The following is a 16605-nucleotide window of genomic DNA, read 5'->3' on the forward strand; positions in this document are numbered from 1 at the left end:
AACTCGGCTGCTTCCTGAAACAGGCTGAGACATGGCACTGGAAGGGACCCTCGTGTGGGTCTCACCTTGGGTCTGCACAGCAGGCCGCCTCAGACCCTGCTGCCTGGGGAGAAGCCCCTGCCTGGCCTGCAGACGGGGGCGGGTGCCCCACATGTCTCACCCTCCCTCCCCACCTCCAAGGAAGTGGCTGTAGCCAGAGCACAGACAGGGCTTCCCACTCCATAGCAAAAGGAGAGAGAGAGAGCAGGTTACCCACAGGGAGGCCCTGTCCCACCATCACAGGCACCATCCCGTCATTCACGTATTCGCACATTCATTCATCCAGCTGACATTGTCCGAGCGTGGGAACTTCCAACCTTTTTCTTTCTTCTTTTTTGGGGGGGGGGGGATTTATTTATGAAAGGCAGAGTTAGACTAGGAAGAGAGAGAGATGCTGCATCCACTGCTTCACTCCCCAGATGACCACAGCAGCCCTGGGGCTGGGCCAGGAGCTCCATGTGGGTCTCACACCGGTGCAGAGGCCCAAGCACTTGGGCCATCTTCTGCCGCTTGTTCAGGCAGGGAGCTGGATCAGAAGTGGAGCAGCCAGGACACAAGCCAGTGCCTCTGGATGGCCTGACCTGTGGGTGAGGGTCTCCCTCGCAGCTCTCTCACCTTGGAGCTGCGGGCAGAGAGGGGCTGCAGAGTGAGCCCCCCCACTGGACACCTGCTGCTCCTCACCCTTACTTGGAGTGCTGGGCCTTCCCTCCAGTGGCTTAGAGGGCAGAAGTGGGCGGGGCTTGGCAGTAGTGGGCTGGCTAAACTGCCATGGAGGTTCTCATAGGCGGTCTCACTCCAGAAAGCGAGTGCTGTCCTTGACCGTGAGCCTTCCCCAGGAGGGCAGGTGGTGGACCATAAAGACCATGTACCATTGCCCAGCGTTGTGGCACAGCGGGTTAAGCTGCTGCCTGCATCCCATATGTGCGCCATACGAGTCCCAGCTGCTCTACTTGCAATCCAGCTCCATGCTCATGCGCCTGGGAGAGCAGCAGGTAATGGCTGAAGTACGTGGACCCCTGTACCCACAGGGGAGTCGTGGAGAACACTCCTGGGCTCCTGCCTTTGGCCTGGCCCAACCCCAGCCTTTGCAGCCACTTGGGGAGTGAACCAGTGGATGCAAGATTCTCTCTCTCTAATAACAAGATAAATAAATAAATAAATAAATAAGCAACAACAGCATGGGCTAGCAGAGGTCCCTGTTGGACATGGAAGCTGTCAAATGTTTCTTGGCTCCAGAAGGCGCTGTGTGGCCACGTGTGGCAGAGGGGGCGTGCTTGGGGGTTTGGGAGCTTTTCTTTGACTGAATGAGCACTGCCCTGGTGCAATGCAAGGTGTTCTTAGGGACCCACCCTAGCGACAGAAGCCTTTAGGTGGAGGCAGGAGTCTCAGGTTTGGAGTTGAGGGGAGGGGGCCCGTGTTAGTCCAGCCTCCACATCGTAGCCCCTCCCTCTGTATGTAAAGCAGGACAGCCGTGGGTCAGCATGACCTGTGCCTCACCGGGGACAGGGCATGTGACCTGTTGGAAGGTGGAGGGGGGGAGCACGCTCGGAAGTCACCTCTGGGGACCGGTGTTGAGGCACAGTGAGGCAGCTGTGACGCCGGCATTACCCATGAGTCCTGGCTTCTCCACTTCCGATTCAGCTCCCTGTTCATGTGCATGGGAAAGCAGCGGAGGATGGCCCAAGTGCTGGGGCTCCTACCACCCACATGGGAGACTCGGATGGAGTTCCAGGCTTCTGAAGCCAGCTCTCCGCCTGAGCAGGAGTGGGGGGTCACTCCCAGCCCGGGTTTAGGAGGGGCTACCCCGCTGCTGAAATTAACAGCCTGGGGGCCGGCACTGCGCTTCCCCGGATGGGGCGAGGCAGGTGGGCTGTGAGCACTGGTACGCCCGACATCCCAACTCCTGTCCTTCCCCGTCCCCGTGACCCCTGCAGGCCGGCCTTGTGCAGGGATCTCCCGAGAGGCCCCGCCGCTCGCCCACACCTGCTGGATGGGCAGAGTTGGCCTGCAGTGCATGTCTGTGCTTTTATCTTATAAAATCGAGTTCTTTGCTTCTGTGGGGACCAGAGAGACAAAGGTAGACAGAGCGTTCCCACCCCCTGATTAAACACCACCTCCAGATGCCCACGATGGCTGGCACTGAGCCAAGCCAAGCCTGGGAGCCTGGAGCTCAGTCCAGGTCTCCTGCCTCCCAGGGTCTTCATTTGCAGGAAGCTGGAGTTGGGAGCCAGAGCCGGGCTGAGACCCAGGTGTCCAGGGTGGAACCCGGGTGTCTGAACCAATAGGCTAAATGCTCACCACACTTTTTTATTTTACTTGAAAGAAAAAATCTTCCATCTACTGGTTGTTTCCTCACGTGCTGGGCCACACCAAAGCCAGGAGCCTGCAACTCGGTCTGGGTCTCACATGTGCATGGCGGGGAACCAAATACTTGGGCCACCATCTGCTGTCGCCCAGAGTGCACGTTAGCAGGAAGCTGGGTCCGAAGCAGAGTTTCAGGACTGGAACCCAGCACTCTGATAGTACCCAGGTGTCCTGAGTGGCAGCTTAATCATTTCACCAAATGCTCACCGCCCCCCGCCCCAAACTGCACTTTGGTCTTTTATTCTGCTATTTAATTTCACCTTCATTCGTCAATACCAAATAGCATTCAAAAGCAGGCTTCTCCTCAATAGCTATATTTTGAGAGGTGTTCTTTTTTTAGATTTGTTTATTTATTTGAAATGCAGAGTTAGGAGAGAGAGATTATGTCCACTGGCTCACTATCCAAATGACCACAATAGCCAAGCCTGGGCCAGGTCGAAGCCAGGAGCCTGGAACTCTGTCTGGGTCTCCCGTGTGGGTACAGGGGTCCCAAGCACTTGGGTTATCTTCTGCTACTTTCCCAGGTGCATTAGCAGGGAGCTGGGTAGGAAGTGGAGCAGCCGGGACATGAGCCAGTGCCTGTATGGGATCCTGGCATGGCAGGCAGCAGCTTAACCTGTGCTACAATGCTGGCCCCACATTTGGTCAATGTTCAAACTTGGAAAACAGCGAAGCTTCCTGCAGGAAATGCCTATCCAGGAGCCGGTGTTTGGTGCAGCCCTTCAGTGCCGCTTGGAACACCTGTATCCAGGTAGTGCCTGCTTCGAGTCCTGGCTCTTCCTGGCTCTTCTACTGCCGATCCAGCTTCCTGCTAGGGGGTATCCGGGGAGGCAGCAGGTGATGGCTCAAGTCCTTGGGTCCCTGCCGCACGCATGGGAGATCTGGATGGAGCTCCAGGCTCCTGGCTCTGGCCTGGTCCAGCCCTGGCCGTTGCAGCAATTCCACAATGGGAAATGAACCAGCAGATGGGCGATTCTCTGGCTGTGATTCCCTGCCTTTCAAATAAAATGAAAACAAATAAATAATACCACTCTATTAAGAAATTAATAATAAAAAATAAAACCACCCATATACCCTCCAGTTGGACAGTTGGAATTAGACTCGCCTGTGGTCCTTGAATGACAATGTGTGTCTTCCTCCATGAACACTTGGGCATACACGCCCACAATGCAGGTGCACACTCACGAACACACACCCACATGCTCATAGGCACACATACATGCACATACATGCAGACACTTGTGAACACACCCACACGCACACACTTGTAAGCACACCCCCGCATGCATGCACACACTCAGGCACACCCACCCACATAGACGCACACACTGGTGAGCACACACCACCTGCATGCACACATTTGTTTTCCGAATCACTTGACGCTAAGACACTTGCACGGTTCACCTCTGAAGACTTGAACACGCCTCTGCTAGAAATAAGAGCTCCTCCCCGCCATGCCTGTGGCATCACACGTCCGTGCCGGCGTCTCTAACAGAAACATTCTACTCACGCTTCCTCGATTATCTAATGCGTCTCTGAAGAAAAACATTGGCTTTCTTCATAAATGAACGGTGGTTCATCTATCGGGGGAGGGAACCCTTATTTGTTAGATTTTTTTTCATTTTTTTTAAAGATGATTTATTTATTTATTTATTTGAAAAGCAGAGTTACATAGAGAAAGAGAGAGAGAGAAATAGATCTTCCATCCACCGGTTCACACCCCAAATGGCTGCAACAACCAGAGCTAGACCAGGCTGAAGCCAGGAGCCAGGAACTTCATCCAGGTCTCCCATGTGGACACAGGGGCCCGAGCACTTAGGCCGTCCTCTGCTGCTTTCCCAAGTGCATTAGCAGGGAGCTGGGTTGGAAGTGGAGCAGCCGGGACTTGAACCAGCACTCATAGGGGATGCCAGTACTGCAGACGGCAGCTCCGGCTGTTGTGGCCATCTGGGGAGTGAACCAGTGGATGGAAGATCTGTGTGTGTGTGTGTGTGTGTGTGTCTATCTCTCTGCCTCTTCTCTCTCTCTCTCTCTCTCTCTCTCTCTCTCTCTCTCCCCCTCCCTCTCCCTCTCCCTCTCCCTCTCCCTCTCCCTCTCCCTCTCCCTCTCCCTCTCCCTCTCCCTCTCCCTCTCCCTCTCCCTCTCCCTCTCCCTCTCCCCTCCCTCTCCCTCTCCCTCTCCTCTCCCTCTCTCTCTCCTCTCTCTCTCTCTGTCTCTCCTCTCTCTGTGTAACTGTGACTTTCAAGTAAAATAAATGTTAAAAAAAAAAAAAAAGAATGAGAATGAAGCTTCCGATTCCTGGTCAAGTGCCCGGATGGGACAGGACAGGTACAGAGCCGCTCTGGCGTTGCAGGGAGCTCACCCGGGCGGTGCTGGTTGGGAGCATGGCTGGGCCTTTGTGCTCCAAGGAAGAGAGGAAGCCACTGGGCGGTTTTGAGACCTGAGGAGTTTGGAAGAGGCAGGGCAAATAGTGGGTGAATTTGCAGAAGCCTACGTCGTCCTGGGGTGTGATCGTTCCTTGAGGTAAACAACCTGCTAGCACTTTCCCTCAGAGGCTGTAGGAGCTGGGGCTGCCGAGGTGGCGCAGCAGGTTAAGCCACCACTTGCGACACCAGCATCCCATCTGAGCGCCGGTTTGAGTCCCGGCTGCTCCATTTCTGGTCCAGCTTCCTGCTCATGCACCTGAGAAAGCAGCAAAAGGTGGCCCAAGTATTTGGGTCTCTGCACGCATGTAGGAGACCCAAATGGAGTTTACTAGCTCCTGGCTGAAGCCTGGCCCAGCCCTGGCTGTTGTGACCATTTGGGGAGTGAACCAGCCAATGAAACATCTCTGTCCTTAACCCCCTGTCACTCTGCCTTTCAAATAAATAAAATGAATCTTTAAAAAGGAAAAAAAAAAAAAAAGGCTATAGGGGCTTGGTGCATGGTCAGAGATGCCTGGAGTCGGTGCCTGGGCTGGGGTAGCCACCTCCACGGCTCACGGTCAGGGTCTCGGCGGCTCCTTGTTCAACTCACAGGCAGACAAAAGGGGGCTCACAGGGCCACCCACACACAGTGCCCTGCAGTCCAGGAACAGCCCCCGCTTAGAGCTTTAGAATCCAAAGGGCACTTGGGCGTTCTCCTCTCCTGAGGCTGCTGCCTGGGGAGCGGACAGCCAAGGGAGCCCCAGAACGAGGGCCTTGCCAGCCCATCAAGCAGTGAGTGCCCCTCTGCTGTGCAGCCACCCCTGGGCCAGCAGGACCGAGGGGGCTCCCAAGGCTGCAGCCACCGTGGCGACCAGAGCTGGGCGGCAGGGAGCCTGGCTGGTTCCTCTGTCCACCTCCCGTCCCCCAGAGCCACCTTGCAGGCACAGCCCCTCAATGGCCCCGTCAACTCGCCAGTCTCCAGTCCCTCTCCTTTGCCCAGGTCTTCTCAAAGTGGTCTGACTTCTTGCCCATTTGCTGCTCAGGCTGGAACTTGGGCTTTGCAGTCAGACTCGGGTTTGGGTCCTGGTTGTACATGACCTTGGGCCCTGTCACCAGTCCCCTTTGCTGGCTCCAGGATGCCTGTGTACACCCAAGGGAGTGTCGTTCTGCCTCCCCCCTGGACCCTGCTCCCCGCCCCACTCTGGGCCTGGCACAGGATGTGTGTATGCAAGGGAGTCCCGTGTGCACCCTGCACTCATGCTTGTGTCTTTGGGGACATGTGCACACGCGTGTATCATGTCCCACATGCGGGGGGGGCTGCGGGGGGCAGGCCGTGGCTGTATCAGGTCTGGCAGCATCGTGGAGGGAAACCCCAGGGCCCCCCCAACCTGTCTTTGTCCTGGCTTTGCTGCCACCACCCAGCACTCCCGCGGGAGGGCCCCAGGAGCTCAGTTTGCAAACCACAGGGCCGGCGCATGTGGCCCGGTGCGGGTGATGGCAGCGCCTGTGAGGGTTGTGAGAAGGAAGAAGTCAGAGCGCTGGCGACTGCCATCGGTTTACAGCTCAGGAAGCTGAGGTTCGGTGTAGATAAACCACTTCCCACGAGATCCACAGCCTTCCCTGCTCGGCCTCCCAGCAGGGGCGGTGGGTGGGGCTTTGCAGCAAGTCTGGTCCCGTGAGCCCAATGGCAGCACTGAGACCCAGAGTGGATTGGCCAGGGTCACACAGCCCGGGCCTCCGCTGGGGACGCCCGGGACTCCACCAGCCACAGGGCTGCCTTCTGTCTCCCGCCCCGCAGAGCTGCCCTCCTCAGAGCACCTGAGCGTGGCCGATGCTACCTGGCTGGCCCTGAACGTAGTGTCCGGTGGCGGCAGCTTCTCCAGCTCCCAGCCTATCGGCGTGACCAAGATCGCCAAGTCAGTCATCGCCCCACTGGCCGATCAGAACATCTCGGTGTTTATGCTGTCCACCTACCAGACGGACTTCATCCTGGTGAGCCCGCCACTCCCGCCGCCTCCCAGCCCCACCCGCCCCAGGCCCTGCCCCGGCATTCACACCCCACCCCACCCCACCCCCGCACGCAGGTACGCGAGCGAGACCTGCCCTTCGTCACCCACACCTTGTCGTCCGAGTTCACTATCCTGAGGGTCGTCAATGGCGAGACAGTGGCGGCCGAGAACCTGGGCATCACCAACGGCTTCGTGAAGCCCAAGATGGGTGAGCTGGGGGCGGGAGGGGCTTGTGCAGGAGAGGCCCCAGGAAGCCAGCAGGTCCCGCCCCAGGCAGTCCCCTTCTCAGAGAGCGTGGGCTTCCGGCCGCTGACCTGTGCAGCCGTCTGCCGCTGTCTGCCAGGGATGGAGGTCCAAGCAGCCAGCACGGCATGTGCAAAGGCCCGGGGACCCCAGGTGGACAATCCTGAGCGCCATAGATGGTAGTGGAAGCTGAGAAGCCTACATCTGGGACAGCCGCTGAGTGAACCCAGGCCTCTTCCTAGGCTGTCCCATGCTGTCCCGGCTGTAACATCCCTTTTCTCTCCCACAGTCCAGAGGCCGGTCATCCACCCACTGTCAAGCCCAAGCAACAGGTTCTGTGTGACCAGCCTGGACCCTGACACGTTGCCCACTGTGGCCACCCTCCTCATGGACGTCATGTTCTACTCCAATGGGTAGGGGCCTCGTTGGGTGCGAGGGTTGCTGGGGGGGGGGGGCGAGAGGAGACGTGCGTCTGTCTCAGAGCTCCGGTCTGAGAGTCTGAGGGCGGAGCCCCAGGCTCCAGGGGCTGACCCTCAGCTGAGGAGCCCACAGCCGGGCTCTCCCCGCCCCATCCCAGCTAAGAGCAGCTGGGGCTGGCAGAGTCCAGTGGGTTGGCAGCGACCCCAGCCTGTGCCCTGAGGTACGGGCAGACACAGGGATAGGGACGGCGGCTCAGCAAGGGCACACATGGCCGTGATGGAGGGCTGGCAGGGTGTGCCACACTGTGAAGTGGGGTGCCCGCCCCCATGAATGCCATGGAATCATCCCCAAACCACACGGCTGAGGACACCCAAGGCTTCAGGCTGGCTTAGCCAGGTGGCATCAGAGCCCGGGCCTGGGCCGACTTCCTGACGCACGGCGGGGCAAGGGCGCCTCGGGCCCCGCTCTCACTGCTCCCTCCCCCCCAGAGTGAAGGACCCCATGGCGGCCAGCGGGGACGACTGTGGCCACATCCGCTTCTTCTCCTTCTCCCTCATCGAGGGCTACATCTCCCTGGTGATGGACGTTCAGACACAGCAGAGGTGAGCTGGGGGCTCAGCCCAGGACAGGGGGGCGGGCAGGCCCCCACTGTGGCCCCTTCCTTGCAGGTGAGCGGCCCAGCCCTGCAGCCCTGCCCCCTGGAGGAGGAGGCCGCGCGGCCAGTGGGTCAGGGTTGCCAGCAGCAGGTGCTGCCTGGAAGTCTGGGCCCCCTCCCTCTCGGGGGTGCTTTCTGGGGGGGCTTGGGGGCAGCCTGGGACACCCCTCTCTCACCCCCGCAGGTTTCCCGGCAACTTGCTGTTCACCAGCGCATCCCGGGAGCTGTGGAAGATGGTGCGCATCGGAGGGCAGCCGCTGGGATTCGGTGAGCCCCGCGGGAGCCCCGGACCGGGGAGGGAGGCCTAGGGGGCTCCTGGGCTCCTGGGCGGAGGGCCTGGGGAGCTGAGCCTGCAGGGGGAGGGCAGGCTGTGCGGGCCTGCTGCAGAGTCTGAGCGCGCCCCGTGCCCCGTGCCCCGTGCCCCGTGCCCTAGATGAGTGCGGCATCGTGGCCCAGATCTCCGAGCCCCTGGCTGCGGCCGACATTCCTGCCTACTACATCAGTACCTTCAAGTTTGACCACGCGCTGGTGAGTGCGGGTGCGCGCCCGGTGGGGGGGGTTGGCTCGTGGGGGTGGGCGGGGCTGGGGGCGGGGCTTATGGAGGGCCCCGGGCTCACTGGAGGGGCTGGGGCAGGGCGGGGCTTATGGAGAGGGGTGGGGCTGGGTGGGCGGGGCTTATGGAGGGCCCAGGCTCACTGGAGGGGCTGGGGCAGGGCGGGGCTCATGGAGAGGGGTGGGGCTGGGTGGGCGGGGCTTATGGAGGGCCCAGGCTCACTGGAGGGGCTGGGGCGGGGCGGGGCTCATGGAGAGGGGTGGGGCTGGGTGGGCGGGGCTTATGGAGGGCCCAGGCTCACTGGAGGGGCTGGGGCAGGGCCGGGCTCACTGGAGAGGGCAGGGAGGGGCCTCGGGGGTCGGGGCTCAGGCGTGGGCTTGTGCCTCCTGCCCCACGCAGGTTCCAGAAGAGAACATCAGTGGCGTCATCAGTGCCCTGCAGGTCAGTCAGGCCGCCAAGCACTAGGAGGGCCTTTCCCTGCGCCGGGCCCGGCCCCCACCCCAAGATTGTTCTCGCAGTATTTCTCCACGGACTGGAAAAACGGCCTCCGAGACCCCGAAGCAGAGGCCTCTGGGACACCCCCTCCCTCCCCACACTGGGGCCCACGCCAGGGCCTCTCCCAGGCCCCCCTTCCTGCCTTCCCCGAGCCCCCTGGCCCCCCCAGCCACGACCCGCCCCTGCCCACAGCCCCACCCGCAGAAGACAAGCTGGGGGGGCAAGGAGCTGGGATCGCCTCCGCCTTCTCACGCGGCCCGGAAAGAAGGAAGCTGATGGAGACGCTGCGGCGCCCTGGGGGGCTGAGTGTGGGAGCCCCCGGAGTCCCCCTGAGGCCCCCCTCAGCAGCCTTGGGATCCGTCAGCTCAGGGCCGGCTCCCTGGGACGCGTGCGCACGTACGGCGGGGCTTGAGCTAGGGAGGCGGCCAGCAAGACTGTGCAGAGGGACCCTGTGTGGCCCCTCGCCCAGCGGGGAGGAAGGAACCCCAGGAGACCCACCAGCCTGGAGCACCAGCTCCTGTGTCCTCTGCTCCCCCCAGCCCCTCCTCGGGCAGGCACAGCCTCAGTTTCCCCCCAGCAGGGGCGTCCCCAGCACCCCAGACCTAGACCAGCACGGGGCTCCCGCCGTGGTCCTGCCCCACTCCCAGGGGACATGGAAGGTCTCTGCGCCCCTGCCTGCCTGCCCCACCGCCCAGGGCTGTGGGCACTCAGGACTGGCTTGACCTGGGAGGCAGCTTAACTGAGCCTTAATAGATGAAACCGTGCTTTGTTTTAGTTCTTATTTAATGTATTTGCGCCCGGGCTGCTGTTGAAATCGAGAGATGAGGCCAAGCTGAGGTCTTCAGCCAGGGCCCCCCCCCCCCCCGGAGCTCCGTGTTGCCCTCCTTTGTGCGTGGCAGCTGGGAGCAGGGATCTGGTGCAGATCCCACAATGCCCTGGAGGCAAGGGGGTGGCTCTCACGGGACCTCCCGAGCCAGCCTGGTTGTATCCGGGCATCCCGGGGGCCAGCCCAGAGGTGGGCAGCAGGTGGCAGCCCGCGAGGGGCGGGGGCTCTTGTCCAGGAGGACCGGGAGCTGCTGTGTGCGCTGGGCCCGGGGAGCCTGCGAGGATCTTGCTGTGTGGGGTGAGCTGGGTTGTGCTCTTTCCGGAAGGTCAGAGGGGAGGGAGTGTTGGCCTGTCCTCGCGAGGGGCTCCCGTGGGCCCCGCTGTCCCCTCTTCCCAGCTGGGTGGGACAGCAGGAGGGGCTGTCCATTAGGTTCCCTGGGACTGCACAGGACCCACCCCACTCGTTAGGAACTCCCCCTTTTACTCTGAGTTAATTCATTTTGCACAAAAGCTCCCAAAACAAACCAAATCTTGTCCGTTGTCTGCCGGTCCCCAGAGGTGGCCGAGTGAGCCCTGGCAGTGGCGGGAGCCCCCTCTCTTGACCTCGGAAGGCCTGGGGTGCCCGTAGTGTGGCTCTCCCAGCCCCATCCAGCCCCGGGCAGCCCCGGGCCCCGCCCCCCTGCCCTCCCCCCACCCCGTCACGTGTCCCTAGACCTCCTAGGACCTGTCCCTTGTACGCGCCTATGAATACCTGTGTTTTATGTTGATAGAGCTCTATACTGTAAATAGCATATATACTTGAGCAATATATACGTTAATATATACTGTGTGCGCGCGTGGGGGTGGGCCGGGGCCCCCGCCCGTGGTCTCCGCCGTGCACACAGGCACGATTTTGAGCTGCCGTCTATTTTTCATTCAAGTATATAGGCAATACGATGACTAGAGAACCCCAGAGGGTCCCTGCGACCTGACCGGAGAGAAAACAAAACCAGCAAACCCAGGAGCCAGCATCCGGGACCCGCCGTGCTCTGGGTCGTGGGTCTCGTACCCCCACTCCCCAGCCAAGGCCTTTGGTCGGAGGCGGAGTTGGTCCCGAGAGAGGAGCGGTTGGAAGTTTTCCCTTGCACACAGAGCAGCCCCCACCCCCGCCCTCGGTCAGGGACCCCGCTTCACCTGCTGACCCTGATGCTGGCTGTGCATCGTTTTGGGGGTTTTTTTCTTTTCTTTTTTTTTTTAAACCTGCAAGCTTAGAAACCTCAGGTTCTCCTCCCAGGTCTCCTGGGGACTGGCCGAGAAAGGCACGCGTGACCTTGATGTTGTGTCTGGGAGGGGGCGTGGCATGAGAGCACCATGCTCCGGCCTCCTTGGGGGGAGCCGCCGCCCCTGGGGACCCCACTTCTTGGCCACAGTGTACCCCAAGCTCTTCCCGTGCCCTCCTCCTGGTTGTGTGAAAGCTGGCTTCGTCCTCTTCTCCATGTCCTTTGTGTAGCGTGGTCCCGCTGTGGGCTCTGCGGCACTTAGGAGGAAGTCGGGGCAGGCGGTGGTCAGTGGCTGTCCCAGTGGCCGGCTGCCCTTGTCCTATTCCCGTACCACCTGCCATCTCCTAGCTTGTTACGTGAGAGGGTCTCTCCAGCTCCCCCTCGGAGGACGCCTGGCCCTGCCCCAGCCTCAGAGGGGGCCTGTAAGACTCCTGGCTCTGGCTGGTGAGGAATTGGGGAGGGGCAGGAAATGGGACCCCCCCCCCCCATTGAGTCTGCAGGGGCAGGGCAGGCTGAGCCGGGAGCTGCTCCCTGAGCTGCAGGGGTCTAAGCTCCACCCTCACCCTCACCCGCTCCATCCCTGCACACTGCAGAAAGGGCATCGACCCCCCTCTCCCAGTGATCAAGACCCCCTCCCGCTCAGCCCTCTGCACGGGGCTCCCCTAGCTCCCAGGCCTGACCCGGCAAAGGTTCTGGCATGGACCCTTCCTCCAGGGAGACCTCCAGAGCCTCCGAAAGGCACAGCCCATGCTGCTGCCCTCAGTTCAGGGCACAGGGCAGCGCTGGGGAGGCCGGGGGCCCCGGGGCTGGAGGAGCCTCTGCTCCCCAACATTCATGGGGGGCCCTGGAGCCTCCCAAACCAGCAGCATTTGTCACCTCCCTGGCCTGCGGCAGCCTGGCCCCACACAGTGACCAGCTGGGGAGACTTGGACTGGTGGGGCTTGTTCCCCGTCCCAGCGAGGGTCCCCTCTGCCTGATGCATGCTCTTGGAAATGAACCTCCCCAGCACACCCCCCACCCCCAGAGGAGCCCCGGGCCACCTTGCTGAGCCTCCAGATGTGGCCACGGGGGCCAGGCAGGGGGTACAGCAGAGCATGTACTAGGGTCTGGGGTGGCTTGGGGAGCAGAGCCTGGTGAGGGGGGCTTTCCAAAGCGGGGGTCCGCCCACAGCTGGCCGGGAGGGAGGTGGGCGGCTGGGGCGAGGGGAGCCCAGCCTTTTTCCTGTGTCTCGAAGCCCACCCCAGCCTTTTTTCTTTCGTTGTCAAACCAGGACAAGCGGGACTCTCCCTCCAGGTCCCCCTGGGGAGGTGGCCGCCTTGGTGGGGAGGTGGGGCCGAGGGCAGCCCTCACCGGGGGCTGGGGCACCCACGGGGGTCTGTGGCGCTTGGTGTAAGTGGACAGGCGAATGCAGGAGCCGTGGGTGCAGGTGGTCCTTGTCCCCCGCGAGGGGCAGGACACTGTTCTGTGCATGTTTAGAAAAACGCGGGTGTGTGTGAGCATGTGTGTGTGTGTGTGTGTGAGAGAGAGCGAGCGAGAGAGCACATGTGTGCTTGCGTGAACTTGCACCTGAGCTAAGGGCCAGGCTCGCTCAGTACAGTGGTGGTTGAGGGGGTGGGGTGGGGGCGCAGGCTGGAGTGTGGTGGGTGGAGACCCTAGAGGTGGAAGCAGAGCTGTGCCCAGCAGGGCTGTGGCTCCCCAGTGCCAGGCCTGCCTGCCCACGTGCCCTGTTCCAGAGCCCGGGTCCTGAAGAGCAAGGTCGTGGGGCGGGGTTGCCACCTCGCCAGCAGGGCCGGGCCAGCAAAGGTGCAGACCCCAGTAGGGGTAGAATGAAAAGGCCAAGTTCCCCTCTGCTGCCTCGGTTTACCCATATTCAGAAACGGGCCACAGAGAGTTGAGCAGGGTTGGCTCCAAAAAACAAAACCAAACCATCCCGAGCCCTCCTCTTGTTGCTGTATGCCAAAATCATTTCCGTTACCCCGAGGTGGAGGAGCAGGGGGTGGTCAGTGCACTTGGGGGGTGGGGAGGCCTGTGTCTTGCCCCGGAAGTGGAAGTCGTCTTGGGGGGGGAGGCGGGGCACCTCCTGGCCACGCCCTTCCGGCCTTTGCCCCACCTGCCGTGCCCAGGTCACCAGCAACAGAGGATGCGCCCACGGTGGGGGGGCGGGTTGGGGGAGAACTGGCGGGCCCGCCCACAGACCCTCTAGACTCATGTACTGTATGATGGAGAGGAAAAAAATACCTAATGTCCCCCCCCCCCAAAAAAAAGACAGTATATTTTGTACTTTGTAAAGTGTTCATTAAAATGAAGACGAAAAAGGCATGGTGTTGCCCAGTGGCTGTCTGAATCTGCGTGCATGTGTCCGGACCCACCCCCCGCCATCTCGCTCCCTGACTCAGTACTGGGGGGACACAGCCCGGGGGTGTGGTCGTGGACACTCACCCTGCACCCCAGGAACAGCTCCCGGGACAGGCAGCGCCGTGTGGGGCACCCGAGGAGGCAGGGAGCCAGGCTCTGGGGGAGCCGACTGGGGTCTGCAAGAACCTGACCCCGCCTCTAAAAGCCTCTATCCCATGGACCTGTAGGAGACACGCTCAGACCCTAGCACTGGGCTGAGGGCTGCGTGTGCCATGGTCACGCACACAGCTGGCAGCCTGGCCTGGCTGTTGGCTGCAGGGCTCTGTTCCTCCCTCTGTGGGTCTCCTCCCAGTATGGCGCCTCTGGAGCCGGGGATTCAAGGGCCCAAGGCTGCACCAGCTGTGTCCTGAGCCTCAGGTGTCTCCATGGCGTCCACCCTGCTCTGTGGCCCGGCCCTGGTTTGGCATGGGGAGGAAGGTTCATGAAGGAGGTGGGAAGCAGCAGGGGACCATCTCTGGGGACTGGCTGCTCCTCCCAGACCTCTGGAGTTGGGCAAGGGCCTGAGGCTGGAGCCAGGCCCTGCTGTGGGCAGAAGCCCAGAGCAGACCTGCCCAATGGACAGGTGCACCTTGTGTTACCGAGGCCAGGGACTTCATAAAGAGAAGAGGCTCACGGGGGTTCTAATCTTGCAGGCGGGAGGCCTGGGGCAAGCAGCCGTATCTTCTGGACTCTGGTGAGGGTCTTCTGGCTGCTCCCCAGCCTGGTGGGAGGCACTGTGGTGGGGGCACATGTGAGTAGGAGCGATCACAAGGAGAGATTCAGGGGCCAGCCTTGCTCTGTCACATTCCATGTCACAGGAAGCCAGCGTGAACCCTACCAAGGGCACCCCCAGAGACCTGACCACCTCCCACTGGGCCCCACTTATTCCAGACCTCACTAGGCTTCCAGCACCGGAGTCCCGGGACGCACACTCCAGCACCCTACATCCCTTCCCTAAGTGCTCCGGTTTGGGGTTCACCTGGGGAGGTGGCGCACTGCGGCTGCCCAGGCAAGAAGATGGGTCTGAGACCAGGAGGGTGTGGAGCTGGGGCAGCCTTCACCCTGTACCCCCTCTGATACTCTCCATGGAGGGCAGGTGAGAGCAAGACCTGAACCTGCACATGGCCCCGCCCCCACACCTCACCCGGGACCCTCGGGAAAGGGAGCCCTGGAGATGCAGAGCGCTCAAAGTAGAGGCTGAGCAGACCCTGGCCAGCCCCAGCCCCAGGCCGGAGTGCCCTGGCCACTTTGAGGGCTTTTCTTGGGCCTGTGACAAGGCTGTCCCCTTCAGTCCCCCTGGAGCCAGGACATCCACGGGGACCCTCGAATGATTGCATCCGGACTCTCAAAACGGCTCCAAAGCCACCAGTGGCCACCCCCCAGTTTTCCACTGTGCATATCCAGGTGTGCTGGGAGCTAGGGAGCCAGGGGACTGCCACAGCCCCTGCACCCAGATGTGGAGATCTAGGAAGGAGCCATTAGGGTGCCGACCACTAGGGGGTGCTGTGCTCCGGGACTAGACAGTGCCCGACTGGCTGGGTGGTAGACTTCAAGAAGCAGACTCCAGGCAGGCATGGTGGCGCAGCAGGTAAAGCCGCTACCTGTGATACCGGCATCCCATTCGGAGCTCTTGTTCAAGTCCCAGCTGCTCCACTTCCGATCCAGCTCCCTGCTAATGCACCTGGGAAGGCAGTGGAAGATGGCCCAGGTGCTTGGGTCCCTGCACCCACGTGGGAGACCCGGGTGAAGCTCCTTGCTCCTGGCTTCGGCATGGCCCGGGCCTAGCTGCTGTGGCCATGGGGGAGTGAATCAGCAGACGGAAGACCTCTCTGTCCTCTCCTCTGTAACTCTTTCAAAACAAACCAATTTACGACAGAGAGCGAGAGAGTGAGCCACCTGCACGCAGGGCGCCAGTCACATGCTCAGTACAGCGAGGGGAGGCTGCAGCCTGCTCAGGCTCATTTTTCCCGGGGGATCACTTGTGGCCACCCAGCTAACCAATCACTCGTGGCACCACAACCAATGTGTGCCCTCGTCCAAATGCAGCAGGGGCTGGGGAATGCAAATGGGGAGGGGGTCTGGTCCATGGCAGGGGCACCCCAGGGACCCACAGAAAGCCCCACCAAGGAAGCCCTGGTTGGGAAAAGGGCATCTCTTAATATACACGGGCCGCTACATCCAAGGTCAAGTTTGTTCCTGGAGCTGCATCTCAGCTGCCATTCTGGGGGGAAGGTTTATAAACCCACCCCCTAGCTTTGACAGACATCTTGTGCCACCCACAGCAAACGCCAGCTGGCGTGAACCAGACCTTGGCCCCCTAGGCACTGAGCGCCTATCAGTACACCCTCTTCACCTGACACTGCGATGGTGACCTCAGATGTGGCCCAAATGCGAAAGAAAAGGACACATATAATCTTCAAGTTTATAGGAAAAAAAATTTTTAAATACCTACGAATGATCTTCACGGCTCAGTGAGGGTCCCTTGAGACTGCACTAAAGGGCCATTCCCAGCGTGTTGGGGTGCAGCAGGTTAGGCCTCCACGTGGGACAGCTGCGTTCCATACTGGAGTGCTGGCTGGAGTGCTGGCTGCTTGGCTTTGCATCCAGCTCCCTGCTAACGCACCCTAGGAGGAAGCAGAAGATGGCCCAAGTCCTCGGGCCCCTGCCACCTACACGGGGAACCTGGACGGAGTTCCAGCCTCCTGGCTTCCCCCTGGCGTGGTGCTGGCTGTGAGCGTTCGGGGAGTGGAAAATCTCTCGTTTGCTCTGAAGTCTCCCCCTGGACACCCAACTGGTCCTTACAGCCTCAGGGCACAGCAATGAACTGACGCACACCCCGGGAGGCAGCAGGTGCCAGCTCAAGTCCTTGGGTCCCTGCCACCCACATGGGAGGCCTGGATGGAGTTCCGGGCTCCAGGCTTTCGTCTGGCCCAGTCCTGGCTGT

At 61.2% G+C, this 16605-nt stretch overlaps 1 protein-coding gene across 1 annotated transcript in view; it reads left to right on the plus strand.

Moving 5' to 3' along the window:
- CASTOR2 (cytosolic arginine sensor for mTORC1 subunit 2) overlaps positions 1-9957 on the plus strand; it is a 42140-nt gene extending 32183 nt beyond the window's left edge. The window contains exons 3-9 of the mRNA XM_070064501.1: positions 6607-6800; positions 6893-7025; positions 7350-7473; positions 7969-8082; positions 8320-8402; positions 8569-8663; positions 9088-9957. Of these exons, the coding sequence (XP_069920602.1) occupies positions 6607-6800; positions 6893-7025; positions 7350-7473; positions 7969-8082; positions 8320-8402; positions 8569-8663; positions 9088-9153 (809 nt within the window). The 3' untranslated portion in view covers positions 9154-9957. The remainder of the gene's footprint in view (positions 1-6606; positions 6801-6892; positions 7026-7349; positions 7474-7968; positions 8083-8319; positions 8403-8568; positions 8664-9087) is intronic.
- The last annotated feature ends 6648 nt before the right edge of the window (positions 9958-16605 follow it).

Source organism: Oryctolagus cuniculus, chromosome 19 (assembly GCF_964237555.1).
Source record: "Oryctolagus cuniculus chromosome 19, mOryCun1.1, whole genome shotgun sequence".
NCBI lineage: Eukaryota > Metazoa > Chordata > Mammalia > Lagomorpha > Leporidae > Oryctolagus > Oryctolagus cuniculus.